Source organism: Bubalus kerabau, chromosome 16 (genome assembly GCF_029407905.1).
Source record: "Bubalus kerabau isolate K-KA32 ecotype Philippines breed swamp buffalo chromosome 16, PCC_UOA_SB_1v2, whole genome shotgun sequence".
Lineage (NCBI taxonomy): Eukaryota > Metazoa > Chordata > Mammalia > Artiodactyla > Bovidae > Bubalus > Bubalus kerabau.
The window spans coordinates 66,071,896-66,086,744 of NC_073639.1; the positions used below are offsets into that span (position 1 = coordinate 66,071,896).

The 14,849-nt window shown below is 38.8% G+C and overlaps 1 protein-coding gene, 1 non-coding gene and 1 pseudogene across 8 annotated transcripts in view; all 3 read left to right on the forward strand.

Moving 5' to 3' along the window:
• Nucleotides 1–14,849, forward strand: part of HECTD4 (HECT domain E3 ubiquitin protein ligase 4) — a 170,887-nt gene that overhangs the window by 80,570 nt on the left and 75,468 nt on the right. For 5 of the 7 annotated variants that reach the window (XR_008703547.1, XM_055550472.1, XM_055550473.1 and 2 more), the window contains exons 9-17: nt 21–179; nt 6,167–6,280; nt 7,023–7,163; nt 9,288–9,520; nt 9,892–10,037; nt 10,826–10,896; nt 11,526–11,631; nt 12,221–12,341; nt 13,000–13,128. Coding sequence is in view for 6 of the 7 variants with exons in the window: in XM_055550472.1 (XP_055406447.1) it covers nt 21–179; nt 6,167–6,280; nt 7,023–7,163; nt 9,288–9,520; nt 9,892–10,037; nt 10,826–10,896; nt 11,526–11,631; nt 12,221–12,341; nt 13,000–13,128 (1,220 nt within the window). In the remaining variant the exon portion in view is untranslated. The remainder of the gene's footprint in view (nt 1–20; nt 180–6,166; nt 6,281–7,022; nt 7,164–9,287; nt 9,521–9,891; nt 10,038–10,825; nt 10,897–11,525; nt 11,632–12,220; nt 12,342–12,999; nt 13,129–14,849) is intronic. The other 2 variants (XM_055550474.1, XM_055550476.1) reach the window with 1 other exon arrangement.
• Nucleotides 4,565–6,129, forward strand: LOC129630279 (60S ribosomal protein L36-like; annotated as a pseudogene).
• LOC129630442 (small nucleolar RNA SNORA79) lies at nt 5,797–5,944 on the forward strand. Its single transcript, XR_008703708.1, has one exon. It is a non-coding gene; the product is annotated as a small nucleolar RNA SNORA79 (small nucleolar RNA).

Genomic DNA, 14,849 nt, shown 5'->3' on the forward strand with positions numbered 1-14,849 from the left:
ATTTTCATTCCTTTTACCAGCAAATACTAGCTGTGGACTTCCTCTAAAAATGCTTCGGAAGACACCCATTTATACCTGTGGTACATACTTGGTGATGCTGGTCCCACCTCCAGGGGGATCAGGCAGCTCTGCCACCCGCTCTCTTTTTGGTGGAACAAGTGGTTTGTCGTCTTTAAAAAGTAAGTGAACTTTATTTATGGCTCTTTTCCCAATTTGTCTCCAACTCTGAAATATAAGGTTTTTCCTAATAGTGATTTTGTACTTACTCTCTTAAATGTTTGCAAAAGCTCTTTGATAGCAACAAAAAACCCTATCAGTATCATTATAGGCTAGGAGGAATGAAAAATAGAATTTTTGTAGATGATGTAATAATACACTTCTGAAAACTATTGTTCTGTAAAATTACTCAGAATAATAATGAGGTCAGAAAGATCTTAGGAAATAAAATAATCTGTCATCACTTTATTTATTGATGACACAGCAAGAACACTACCCACCATAGAGCTATTAAAATAAGTCTATGAGAGAACAAACTACGGTTCCCGGGGGGAAGGATGGGGGCAAGGGATAGTTAGGGAGTTTGGGATAGACATGTATACACTGCTATGTTTAACATGGATAACCAGCAAGGTCCTACTGTATAGCACAGGGAAGTCGGCTCAATGTTATATAACAACCTAGACAGGAAGGGCGGAGAAGGCAATGGCACCCCACTCCAGTACCCTTGCCTGGAAAATCCCATGGAGGAGCCTGGAAGGCTGCAGTCCATGGGGTCGCTGAGAGTTGGACACAACTGAGCGACTTCACTTTCACTTTTCACTTTCACGCATTGGAGAAGGAAATGGCAACCCACTCCAGTGTTCTTGCCTGGAGAATCCCAGGGACCGGGGAGCCTGGTGGGCTGCTGTCTATGGGGTCGCAGAGTCGGATACGACTGAAGTGACTCAGCAGCAGCAGACAGGAAGGGAGTTTGGGGGGAAAATGGATACGTGTATATGTATGGCTCAGTCCCTTTGCTGTTCAGTTGAAACTATCACAACATTGTTAATTGGCTATACCCCAAATACAAAATAAAAAATGTAGAATGCAAAAATCTGTGAAATGCCTCCATTTTAGGACACATATGTGTGTGAAATGTTAAGCAAAAAATGTATATGATACAAAATAATGTGCAAAAATTCATTAGTGTTGTTAAGTGTAAACATATTTTTATAAAAGAGGGAGGTGTACTATCATGATTAAAGTATAACTTACATACCATAAAATTTACCCATTTAAAATATACAATTCAGTGGTTTTGTATATTTAGAATTGTCCAACCATCACCACTATCTAATTATAAAACATTTCTATCACTCCAAAAAGAAATCCCATACCCATTAGCAGCCACTCCTTTCCCCACCTGCTCACCCAACCTGTGGCCTCCACCAGTGTGCTTTCTGACTATGGACTTATCTATTCTAGACTTTCCATATATTTGGAATTACGTAGTATATGTGCTTTTCAGTTCAGTTTAGTTGCTCAGCTGTGTCTGACTCTTTGCCACCCCATGAACTGCAGCACGCCAGGTACCCCTGTCCATAACCAAATTCCGGAGCCTACCCAAATTCATGAACATTGAGTCGGTGATGCCATCCAACTATCTCATCCTCTGTCGTCCCCTTCTCCTCCAGCCCTCAACCTTTTCCACCATCAGGGTCTTTTCAAATGAGTCAGCTCTTCGCATCAGGTGGCCGAAGTATTGGAGTTTCAGCTTCAACATCAGTCCTTCCAATGAACACCCAGGACTGATCTCCTTTAGGATGGACTGGTTAGATCTCCTTGCAGTCCAAGGGACTCTCAAGAGTCTTCTCCAACACCACAGTTCAAAAGCATCAATTCTTCTGCATTCAGCTTTCTTTATAGTCCAACTCTCACATCCATACATGACTACTGGAAAAACCATAGCCTTGACTAGATGGACCTTTGTTGGCAAAGTAATGTCTCTGCTTTTGAATATGCTGTCTAGGTTGGTCATAACTTTCCTTCCAAGGAGTAAGCGTCTTTTAATTTCATGGCTGCAATCACCATCTGCAATGATTTTGGAGCCCCAAAAAATAAAGTCAGCCACTGTTTCCGCATCTATTTGCCATGAAGTGATGGGACCGGATGCCATGATCTTAGTTTTCTGAATGTTGAATTTTAAGCCAACTTTTTTACTCTCCTCTTTGACTTTCATCAAGAGACTCTTTAGTTCAATTCTTCATTTTCTGCCATAAGGGTGGTGTCATCTGCATATCTGAGGTTATTGATATTTCTCCCGGCAATCTTGATTCCAGCTTGTGCTTCATGCAGCCCAGCGTTTCTCATGATGTACTCTGCATAGAAGTTAAATAAGCAGGGTGACGATATACAGCCTTGACGTACTCCTTTTACTATTTGGAAACAGTCTGTTGTCCCATATCCAGTTCTAACTGTTGTTTCCTGACCTATATACAGGTTTCTCAAGAGGCAGGTCAGGTGGTCTGGTATTCCCATCTCTTGCAGAATTTTCCACAGTTTATTGTGATCCACACAGTCAAAGGCTTTGTCATAGTCAATAAAGCAGACATAGATGTTTTTCTGGACTCTTGCTTTTTTGATGATCCAGCAGATATTGGCAATTTGATCTCTGGTTCCTCTGCCTTTTCTGAAACCAGCTTGAACATCTGGAAGCTCACAGTTCATGTATTGCTGAAGCCTGGCTTGGAGAATTTTGAGCATTACTTTACTAGCGTGTGAGATGAGTGCAATTGTGCGGTAGTTTGAGCATTCTTTGGCATTGCCTTTCTTTGGGATTGGAATGAAAACTGACCTTTTCCAGTCCTGTGGCCACTGCTGAGTTTTCCAAATTTGCTGGCATATTGAGTGCAGCACTTTCACAGCATCATCTTTTAGGATTTGAAATAGCTCAGCTGGAATTCCATCACCTCCACTAGCTTTGTATGTAGTGATGCTTCTTAAGGCCCACTTGACTTCACATTCCAGGATGTCTGACTCTAGGTGATTGATCACACCATTGTGATTTTCTGGGTCATGAAGATCTTTTTGTTCAGTTCTTCTGTGTATTCTTGCCACCTCTTCTTAATATCTTCTCCTTCTGTCAGGTCCATACCATTTCTGTCCTTTATTGAGCCCATCTTTGCATGAAATGTTCCCTTGGTATCTCTGATTTTCTTGAAGAGATCTCTAGTCTTTCCCATTCTGTTGTTTTCCTCTATTTCTTTGCACTGATCACTGAGGGAGGCTTTCTTCCTCTCCTTGCTATTCTTTGGAACTCTGCATTCAAATGGGTATATCTTTCCTTTTTTCCTTTGCTTTTTGCTTCTCTGCTTTTCACAGCTATTTGTAAGGCCTCCTCAGACTTAGTGACTGGCTTTTTCTTTAACTGAAACATAATGTTCCCAAGTTTCATGCATGTTGTAGCACAAATCATTGCTTCATTTCTTTCTATGGCCAAATCATATTTGATTGTATGGATATACTGCATTGACATTTGAATTGTTTCTGCTTTTTGGCTGTTTTGAGTAATGCTACTATGAACATTCATGTACAAGTTTTTGTGTGGACATGTTGTCATTTCTCTTGGGTGTATGTGTAAGAGGAAAATTCTAGGTCCTGTGGTACCTCTGTGTTTAACCTTTTGGAGGGACTGCTGAACTGTTTTCCTGTGGCTGTACCATTTTAGAGGCTCATTAGCAATGGTTCCAATTTTTCCACATTCTCTCTAACATTTGTTATTTTCCCTTTTTGTTGTTTTTGTTGTTTTACTAGCCATCCTAGTGGATATGAAGTAGTATATCATTGTGGTTTTGATTTGCATTTCCCTAGCAATTAATGATGGAGAAGGCAATGGCACCCCACTCCAGTACTCTTGCCTGGAAAATCCCATGGACGGAGGAGCCTGGTGGGCTGCAGTCCATGGGGTTGCAAAGAGTCAAACATGACTGAGCGACTTCACTTTCACTTTTCACTTTCATGCATTGGAGAAGGAAATGGCAACCCACTCCAGTGTTCTTGCCTGGAGAATCCCAGGGACTGGGGAGCCTGGTGGGCTGCCGTCTCTGGGGTCGCACAGAGTCGGACACGACTGAAGCGACTTAGCAGCAGCAGCAGCAGCAGTTAATGATGTTGAACATCTTTTCTTGTGCTCATTGACTTTTTGTATATTCTTTGGAGAAATATCTATTCAAATTCTTTGTCCATTTTAAAATTGGGTTATTTGTCTTTTTATTGACCATTAATCATCTTAAACCTTTTTTTAGTTTCCTTGGCATGGTTTTTTTCCCCACTCAATTGAAATTAGCCCCACTTGATTAAAACAGGTTTTCATGGTGCCATTTTTTCGTGAGGATATAGCTTACTCAGTGATTCTATTTTAGACCAACAAATAAATAAATGCTGAAATTCCTTCTGTGCCCTCTTCCACAGTGGTCACTGTGGAGGCTCCTCAGTAAGTGGAAAAAGTAGTGTTTGCCATGAGGAGCTCATAGTCTGGTTAGGAGAAATGATGTCAGTGTGTGAAACAACTAGAAAACGAAGCACGATGCTTGTTCACTGCCTGAACCGTGGGGAGCAGATGTAAATGCTGCAGAATCAGAGACAGAAAGGGTCATTGTCAAGTGGGGTAGAAGGGAGACACTTCATGAAGTTGTGAGTTTGTCCTGAAAAATGGCTGTTATTCATGTAAGTGGCCACATGGGGAAAGGCATATGCATGGGAAACACAATGAAAAAGAGATTTGGAGAAGACCATTTGTTGGTGTGCAGGACAGAACAATAGAAAATAGAAAAGAAACAAAGAGTGCCATTTAGATCACAGCTCAAGTCAGTCGTGATGAGAATCTGGATTACTAGGGTGATGCGACTAAAAACGAGAAATTTGAGAGACACTGCTCGGATTTTCTGTTGAAAAGTGGGGAAGAAAATAACATCAGTAATAGAGCTAGCCCATCTGCCACAGCAGCCATTGAAGAGCAGTGACTCTGGCTCTGTGCTACCCCCTAGCCAGGGGCCTCAGCAAGGGCCACCAGATGACCAAGAACAAGAACAGCCCACCAGACATGATGCAGAAGGTGTGCACCTTTGCCTCTGAGGAGCAGCTTGCCTTGGAGCGGCATGCCAAGGTCTCCCAAGAACAAGCAGGCCCTCACGTTCATCAAGAAAAAAGGTGGGGACATACATCCGTGCTGAGAGGGAGAGAGAGGAGCTGAGTAATGTCCCGGCCACCATGAGGAAAGCAGCAGCCAAGAAGGACTGAGCCCCCTCCCCTCTGTCCCAATAAAACCTTTTCAGGAGAAAAATTAGCAGCTAGCATATATGTGCTGGTGTAGATCCTTGACGTATTTTTTAACTCACTTAATCTTCACAATAACTGTATAAAGTAGATACTTTTATTATCTCCACTTTACACGTGGGGCAACTGAGAGGTTCAGTAAATTTGCCAGGGTCACACAGAAGTGGTAGAGCTGTAATTCAAATTCAGAATCCTAAAGTGCATGCTTGTCATCACTGCACTCGCCTTTGTTAAGGGAAAAAGCCAAAATCTCTCCAAATTTTAGAGCCAGTGCTTGGAAGGATAGCAACTGACTTGTGTTTGAACAACCTCTGACCTTTATTGAGCACCAAATGTATGTAAAGTATTTCTTGTGAATATTGCTACTTTGTGATGTTAATGATCATAACCCCTCTTGCAATTACCCTTTTGACAATCTATATTGATAAAACCCGTATGTAAAAGTTGCTGTTTTAAAAACACTTTCAAAAATATACTTCACTTTGATGGCTGTTCCTCTTACCGCTTGGAGCTCTGAGTAGTGGGATTTTAGTCCATCATGCATCTAAGCTGACTTCTCTTCACTCTGGGCACCATGGGGATGAGTTGGCTGTCCGTTAGTGCCCTCTGAATTTTGCGGAGTCAAACAATTGGGAAAAAAAAAGAAAAAAAATATGATTCACTACATTGGTAGAGACTTTATGACAGGGGTTTTTTTGTGTGTGATCTTAACATGTGTCTTTTGTCTCCTCACTGTTACACCAATAGACAACCAAAACAAGATGTGATTTTGATGAAAGTCTTTATATTAAGAGGCTAAAATTTAACTCACTATTATTCATCTCAAGGTTTACTAAACTGTTTGTTTCCGAAGTCCTGGCCTCTAGCTTGGTGTATAATATTTCGGATGGTCAATTCACAAGTCGTGCCGACCTCATAGATGCTGCTGGAAGCTCCTTGGGGCGTGGTGCTCTTGTACCAGGATTGGGTAAGAATTAAAAGCCCACATTTATTGTCCTTGGAAAAATTCAAAATTTTAGCAATTTCTCTCAAAAAGTCTTGCCAGTTCTCTATGGTATTCTAGTTTCCTTGAAAGAATTTTTTTATGCTACTCTTTAGTTGTGAGGATTAATATAAGAAATTGTCATATGTGAAATTCGTCTGCATAAATTATGGTTGAAGATACTGTCCGTTATAGGTTATATGATGATCCTATAACAAATTTTTCTCAAGTTCATGCCATAAAGAAACTTCTTTCCCCTAAGGGTTTGGTATACTTCTTATTGTTAGAAGATGAGCATTATGTAATATATTGGATATTCTGTTTGCCTTGGCACCTAGGAAACTTGATTCTGAGTTTAGGGTTCAGTTACTAAGGCTTTTACTGTGTGTTAATGTTAACTAGTCCTATTGTACCTGAGTTTTAATGTAAGCCACTTGAATCCTTTTTGGAGTTGAAAAGGTCACATGTAAGTCACTGACTAAAAACTTTCTATTCCTTGAAACTATTCCATTCTCACATATGAGTTAAGCCAAGTAGACTGAATCCTTTGAGCCCCAGTCTACTGCTTTGCCATCTCTGGGGAGCATCCTTGCCCTTCCACTCTTTAGCAGTGCTTATGAGAAGTATATATCCAGCAGTGATAGTTGTATAAAGGGGTATATATATATATATATATATAAGTATATATCCAGACGTGATAGTTGTATAAAGATTGCTCTTTTTGCAGGTGCCTGTTATGATACAGTGAACAACATGCTGTGGACATGCTCGAATGACTATATCGATCAGTGGTGTAATCCTGGGAATCAGGCCTTCCATTACGTCTGCCAGAGACTTGGAGTCAGCCATATCATCACTGAGCCCAAAGGTGGGTGCACTCATTGTCCTACAGGAAGAGATGCTTCCCCGGGAAATAAGAGACAGCACAGCAGCAGTGTAAGTGGGAATGTACCCCAAGCAGCAAAGTGTGTCAACAGCCTTCCCTCTTCAAATTTAGAATTTAAAATTCTTATTATCTGATTGGTTTATGATTAAGTAAATAAACAGAGCTTTTGAGGTGGTCCACAGACTTTTTTTTAAAAGGAAATTGTTACGACCCTTCTGAATTGTCAGAACTTTAATATAGAAATTCATTCTTTGTTTGTATTTGGCATGGGATTATATAAGCTGTTATGTTTTGCTTTAAAAATAACTTACTTATACACAGACTTACAATTTGATAGAATATCCAGCAAATGACCTTTAGATTTCTTAATATTAAAGTTCTTAATATTAAGAATTGTTAACTGTTAATATTAATTTAAAATCTCATGACTTCAAAGTCAACTACAGTGGTATGTATGGAGTAGTGAGTAGCTCAGCAAATCCTCTCTTGATAAAGCAGTGATAAAATGAACTGAATTATCACAAACAACTCTTTCTACAAAATTAAAATACCAACTAAAAAAGTATTTCTAGACTCTGGAAATTGACCAAAGGGATATAACAAATTGAGAAGCAGTATTCATTAAAACAAAAAGCCCACTGAACTTAGACTAGAACAGTAGAAGTCTGTGGTGTTCTTAGCTGGAGATACCCCTTGTCCCCCACCGTAAGCTTGATCAGTGCCGTAATTCTGGCAGGGTGGGACAGATCATGGAAGCCAGCAGCTTTGCTGCCAGAAGGGGCTAACTGATTTGGAGTGGAGCATGGGAAAACTCATGCTCAGCAGCAGTGTCAATAACAGTAGTGGTCTTGGTGGCAAACAGAGACAACCAGTGGCTTAACTAGCCTGAGGTTGTGGTCCTGGTTAGGGCAAGCAGCAAACCAGCAAACTAGCCAGAAATTTACTGGTGAGATTTGGGTAATGAGAAAGCTACAAAAAGACCTTCATAAGCTCCCCCAAACATCTGAAGAAGCCAGAGAAGGCCCAAACTGTTCACATAGGCCTGGCTGAAAATGAGCCTTCATATACATGCAGAAATTTGAGAGGGTCCAGCAGAAGGTGAAAACCATGGAAGAGTTTAAAACTGCCTAAACTTTGTGCTTCCCCCATAAAACATGATCCATCCAGGGTGGAAGTCGTACTAGCTCAGGGTGTTGGAGCACAACCTGTGACTCAGACAAGGTTATTTCCTACCTACCGCTAGGAAGATAGCCTTAAAAAGAAAAATGAGAATAATAAAAATAAACAAATGAAAGAAAAGAAATAGTAAAATAGAAAGAAGAATTTTTTAAAAAGTGAGTAGAGAAACCAGTAGCTAAACACTGCAGGCAAAACTCAGATATTAGATTTAGAAGATGAAGACTTTAAAGCAGCCTTTATAAATACATTCAGAGAACTAAAGAAAACCATGTTTAAAAGACTAAAGGAAAGTATAATCTCATAATTATAAACAAATAGAGAATTTCAACAAAGAGTTTATTTGTTTTAAAAAAAAAGAACTAGTTGGAAATTCTGGATTTGAAAAGTTCAGTGACTAAGAAAAAAAAATATTAGAATGGCTCAACAGCAGATTTGAGATGGTCAGAAAAATAATCAGCAAAGTTGAATATAGGTGAATAGAGATTTTACTAGAAGAGTTACCAGCATGGAATCTAAGCTGAAATGGCCTGAATTCACATCCCAACTCTACCATTAGTATCTGTGTGACCTCAGGTGAGTTACTGACTCTGATTCTTGAGTCACTTCTCTACAAAACAGGGCAAAATAATCAAAGTTGATAGCGATATTGTAAGGTAATGCATGTAAAGCATTCAGCCCATTGTCTAGCATATAGAAGGGCTCAAAAAGTGGTAGCTACTTACGCTTTTTAAAAAAAATGGAAATTCCCAGGTGTTTTCACCCCAGCACTCTGTGGCAAGGAATAGAGTTCTCCAGCAGTAGTGGCAGAGATTGGAGCCAAATTAGTCTCGTCTAGCGTGCGTGTACCTTTTGTAAGTGAGAGGTATGTTCTGTGGTGACCACCCACAGAGATTTCTTTCCTCACAGACTTTCCTTTTCATCTTCTAGAAGAGGCTATAACCACGAATGAGGTTATAAACCAATTATTGCACCACGTTGGTGCGATGTGCATACACCAACTCAATCTTCTTGCTACCAACCCCAATCTTCCAATCACAAGTGTCTTGGGCAAGCAGCACCCCATTGAAGCACACCATCTAAGCAGTATTTGTGACATTATGGAGAAGGCCATGGTTAATGGAGACACCTGTATTATACGCTGCATTCTTGTTGTCTTTCAGGTAAATGTACTGTTTTGAGATAATTGAAATAGAGAAAAAGAAACACAGACTCTGGCTTCCGTCAGCTAATTTCTACCAGGAGAAAAATATTATCACATTCCTGTTTTGGAACTTAACCACGTTCTAATCCTGTAATTAGAATAACCATCATACTCATTGCACTGCAGTTAATGGAATATTGCTATATGTAGCTCATTGCAATTAATATATGTAAAATATTTAATTATACCATTACACAATAGAAGAGATTGTGTTTAAAAATACACCTCGGTATTTATTCATAAGAATAACTAGCCTGTTCTTTCTTCATAGGGATAATTTTATTCCCAGTAGCATTAGCATTTTCAGATATACCCCTTCTGTTTCTGTAGGTGGTGTTTAAATTTTTCTTCAGCCCACAAACTGAAAGGAATCGAGACATCATTCGACGGTCAGGATTGCTTCTTTGGCAGTTGTTGATGGCACCCAAAGATCAAATTTGCCCTGAAATTCAGAAGGAGGTCTGCCTTGCCATCAGGTAATCAGCACGATTTTCTTAGTGCTCTCTACCAAAGGCTTCTTCTGCACTTCATTCTAATTGCCCCTCTAGGCTGTTAGCCTCCCATGTCTCCTGCCCCATCCCATAGTCAGGACCTCAGGGACTCAGACGTTCCTCATGTATGGATCTTAAAATAGCAAAAGAAAAAAACAGTCCCTATAAGTAGATATTTTGGTGGTTTGCAAATAGATGTTCTTCTCATTTCAGTCAAAGTGTGACCAGGTGGTTAAGAAACAGGCTTTGGGGGACTTCCCTGGTGGTCCAGTGGCTAATACTTCACACTCCCAATGCAGGGGGCCCAGGTTTGATCCCTGATTAGGGAACTAGATCCCACACGCTACAACTATGAGTTCACATGCTGCAACTGAATCCCACGCAGCCAAATAAATAAAAAAAGAAACAGGCTTTGGCATCAGGCAGACCTGGATTCTAATCTTTGCTCTGCCAGTTACTTCTCAAATGATTTTCTGCTACAATCTACATCTAGCTGGCTTCACTACAGTGATTTTATATAACTCAGTTCTCTTTAACTGGTTCAGCATCTAGCCTCAGATAAGTTATCATTTTGGTAATTCACAAATATGAGGAGTGGGATCCTGTTTATCAAGACGGTCATTGGACTGAATCACAACAGTAAATTTAGGTTCCACTGCCTTTTTAGTGGTGAAACTGTACTCAAAATGGCATCTTTAATAAAAATTTTAAAACTTAGAGTTTGGATATTCTAGAACACATGTTTAAAAACTTCAACTTTTCTGTCATTTCAGCTCTGGTTTAAATATCTTGTACCCAGGTGAAACTGAAATCAATAACTTACTTAAGCTGGTCTTAACAGAAGGTGAGAATTATCCTTTAATTACCCTTGAAAAACCATCCTTTTTTTGTCCCTAAGGAAATGACTGAATTTTATTTTTTCTTCATATCTGTTAGCATTATTTTTAAAAGTGCACATATGCCAACACTTAAACCAGATTGAAAGCAGAAACCACGTTCTATATATTGTCAAGCTTTGTAAACCTCTTTCTAGCCCCACTGTGTAGCGTAATGTACCTGGTTATAGATGTTCAAAGAACATTAAAGATAATGATTTCTTGGGATTTCTAAGACAGTTGTTCCCCCACACATTAAAACTCAACTTTTAAAGTTAGACTCAATGACAGAAACAGAACTCCCCTTGCTAAGAACACTCTGCATTTACAAGCAACATTAAAGAATTAGAAGTTTAAAGAATTAGAAATCACACTTCATGAAATATCAAGACAGTAACTCCACTTTAATCAGGATGTACTGGTTAAAGAAAGTCTGATTGGTTGTGATATAGTATTTGCTGCTGTTGTTTGTCTTAGTACATATGCCTGGTGCCCCTCAATTGTCAACAGTCTTCTTATTTACAAACTTTAAAAGAAATAGTATCAGTTTTCTAAGCATGGTTGTTAAGATAGTTTATGGAGCTTTGTTCTGTGCTAGGAGAGAGAAACAGTGGCCTCTCCCAGCTGCGGGATGTGATCCTCACTAATTTAGCTGAACAACTTCAAAACAACCGATTCGGCAGCGAGGAGGAGGATCATTACAGGTGATGTGATGTGATTCACTGCTAGCCTTTTCTTAGTGTTTTCCTCAGTAATTAATTTACACTTAAATGTGTTTGATCATCTTGAGTCTCCTGTAATATCTTTTGCTATAATTAGCATGTTAAGTCTAAACTGTGGATCAACTGAAAGATAAAAAATCCCACAGTTGCCCTAATAAATGATAATAGCACATTTCAGTTTTATGAGTGAAATAGCTTGAGCCTGGCAAAAAGGGCACTTAGCGGAAGTAACAGGTGGAGGTTATTTAGGAAATTTTGGTAAAGGGCATCATCTAATCGCTGGTCTATGAGAGGCTGGGAGGTGTGGCTAGAGCTGGTGAGTAGAGGAAGGTGTGTCTCTGCTATTTATAAAATACTTGAACTAGGTGCTTGAGTACCATTGTATTTCCATAAATTTAATTTAGACAATATATCTAGTTGTTAGCATCATTACTAAGTAAGATGATTCACTTACAGAGCCAATGAATTTTTTGTATCTGCTATTTGTCATCTTGTACTAATTGTATAAGTTTTATCCTTTTATTAGTTAACCATCAGCATCTTATTGTTACATTTTTCCTACATTTTAAAGACTAAATGATGAACTTTTACACTACATTCTGAAGATTGTTGTACGAGAATCCTGTATCTTAATCACCAAGTGCCAAACTGTCTCTAAAGATGATTTTCAAAAACTCCTCTCAACTGTGCCTGTAAGTAAAAATGTGTTTAATGAAAGCAAAATTATATCAAGTGTCCTTGTTTTCATTTTACCATTTTAAAGTATGTGTGTATACACATACTCATACACATACTTTTCAAGGATAGACTTAATTGATGAAAGTCAATGAACAGCTGTGCTTGTCTTAGAAATGTAGAACTAGACAAATCCACTTAGTATATTTTCTCCAAAGACTTTATTCCTCCAGCTTAAATATCTTAATGCAATAAATTGTTAGACTGAATTTGGATGTTTTCATTTTGTTTAAAATCCTGGGGATTTTCCTTCTATTAATTTTTAATTTAGCATTGTTTTCTAAACCAGCAGTGATTTACAGAGACTGATAAGAACCAAAAGATCCTTTTAAGGGTTTGGGTAGAGTCTTCTGTCACAGAGATGCATGTGAGGGGGAGGGGGGGAAGAGGAATTACTTATTAAGAGGCAGAAGTTCAAGTATCAGAGTGATTAGTGAGCAATGTATAGCAGAAGGCAGAAAGTTATGATAAATGTATTGAAATAAGTCACTTGAGAAACTAACTTGGTCTGTTTTCTGTACTTTCTCTTTTGCTTCCCTTATCAAAATCTTTTAAAAACGTGAGCCCTTCTTCAGTACAGTTTAGATCATTTAAATGCCCTTATTTGTATTAAAGGCCGCATCCTCCTGCCTGCGCTATCTGATGGCAGTTCAGAACCACCTTCTCAGTAACACTATTTTGATTAAGCCTGATGAGAATGATGACAGTGACAACTCCCTGCAGGGAGAGACATTGAAGGTACAGGTAAACACCAAGCTTTATTCTAACGGTGCTTTCTACCCAGTGTGTAAAAGCACAGCTTAACTGGCTAAATTTCTGTCTTTGATGATGTCAGAGTTCACCGTGTGGCCTATATTTTTGTGTGAGGTAATATTAGGTCACTCATCTCATAGATTTTTATGTCATTGCACGGTGGTTACCATATTTGTGACACTCCCATAGTGTGTCATCCATGAGCTCCTGTCTTTTTGTGGCTTTATTTTCATCTGTTTTTAAGAATTGGCACTTAACAAGTGATCTCATATGCACCTAAAAAGTTTAAGTATAAATATATGTATGTATATGTAATAAATATAGGTAAATGAATCTGGGAGCGTAACATTTTAAACAGTTTTGACATCTTGGCTGGTTTATTGTGTTCTCTTGATTCAGATAACTTTAAAAAGGTGATAATTTTCTCATACTCCTTATATTGAATAATTTCTGAACCTATAGTTCATTTCATTTTTGGTAATTATTTTTAAGTTAGCTTCTGTATAAACTGAATAATTTGTTCCCACATGACAATTTATAGCAATCTACAGAGTTTTTTTTTTTAGTAGCCCTGGTTGTTATAATCTTGACAGGTGCTTGAGGCTGTTGTTTGCATTGTTCTTCAGAATTTCATCTTCGTGGAAGAATTAGAGAAATCCATAAGAACTCGATTTTTTTTTAAAATGTTGACTAAAACTCATTGAAAAGTTAACAAAGAAAGCTATAGCTAAAGATAAAAACCACTATAGTTTGCCCTTTTCTTACCCTTTTACACACACACACACAAACACACATATAAAAGGGTTCATACATCTGCTAGCTCATATTTATGGGTTTTATCTCATTATGTAATCAGTTTTTAAACAGGCAGAAATACATGAATTAATCATTTAAATTGATTACACTTAATTTGAAAGTGCTCTAATTTCCTAATCAGTATAAAGGGGCCAAAGCCTCTGCCTTGTGAGGCTGCTGTGAGGAATAGAGCCGAGGCCTGTGCAGTGCCTGGATGCGCTGCAGCCCACAAGTAGTCAGCAGATGAAGGCTGACAGGATCTCATGTAGTCAGTTCAGAATGCCTTTCTCTTAATGATCAAAATGTCTAAATAATACCCCCAAAAGACCCCAGAAAATTCCAACAACAAAAAACAGTGTTTTTATTTGAAAGGCTAAATGTTACAAATCCTGAACTCCTGGAAGGAAATACTCCTGGTAAAGGCAGAATAGGCTGTCTTGTCTAGGAATTCTGGGGAAAAAAAGGATACACATTTCACCTGAAGGGTTACAGTGGTTGTATTTTTTTTCCTAATAGGAAATAACTGTCAACAAAACATTTCTATGATCTTAACTAATGTTTCTTAACATGTTACTCAGTACTCGTACTCCCACGAACTCTCTAATAGTTATTCTTAATGTTTAATAGCCTGTAACTGCCTGCTACTTTCATTGAATTTTTAAACTTGCCTGTTTTCAAGTGTAATGGTTTAAAACGTTAAGTAAAAAGGTCACTTGCACTGTTTCAGAATGTTGTGTTTTTGTCTCATTTTATTCACCGCCTCTCCATGCGCCTTTTGCTGTTGTGTTTTTCTCTTTAGCTATCCTCATCCTGCCCACGGCATTCTTCCACCTGGACAGTTTCTGGGCTGGTCACCGGGAGCTCTCCTGTGCTGGAGGGGACGGGAGAAACGCCTTTTCTCCCAGGGACTCAGTGTG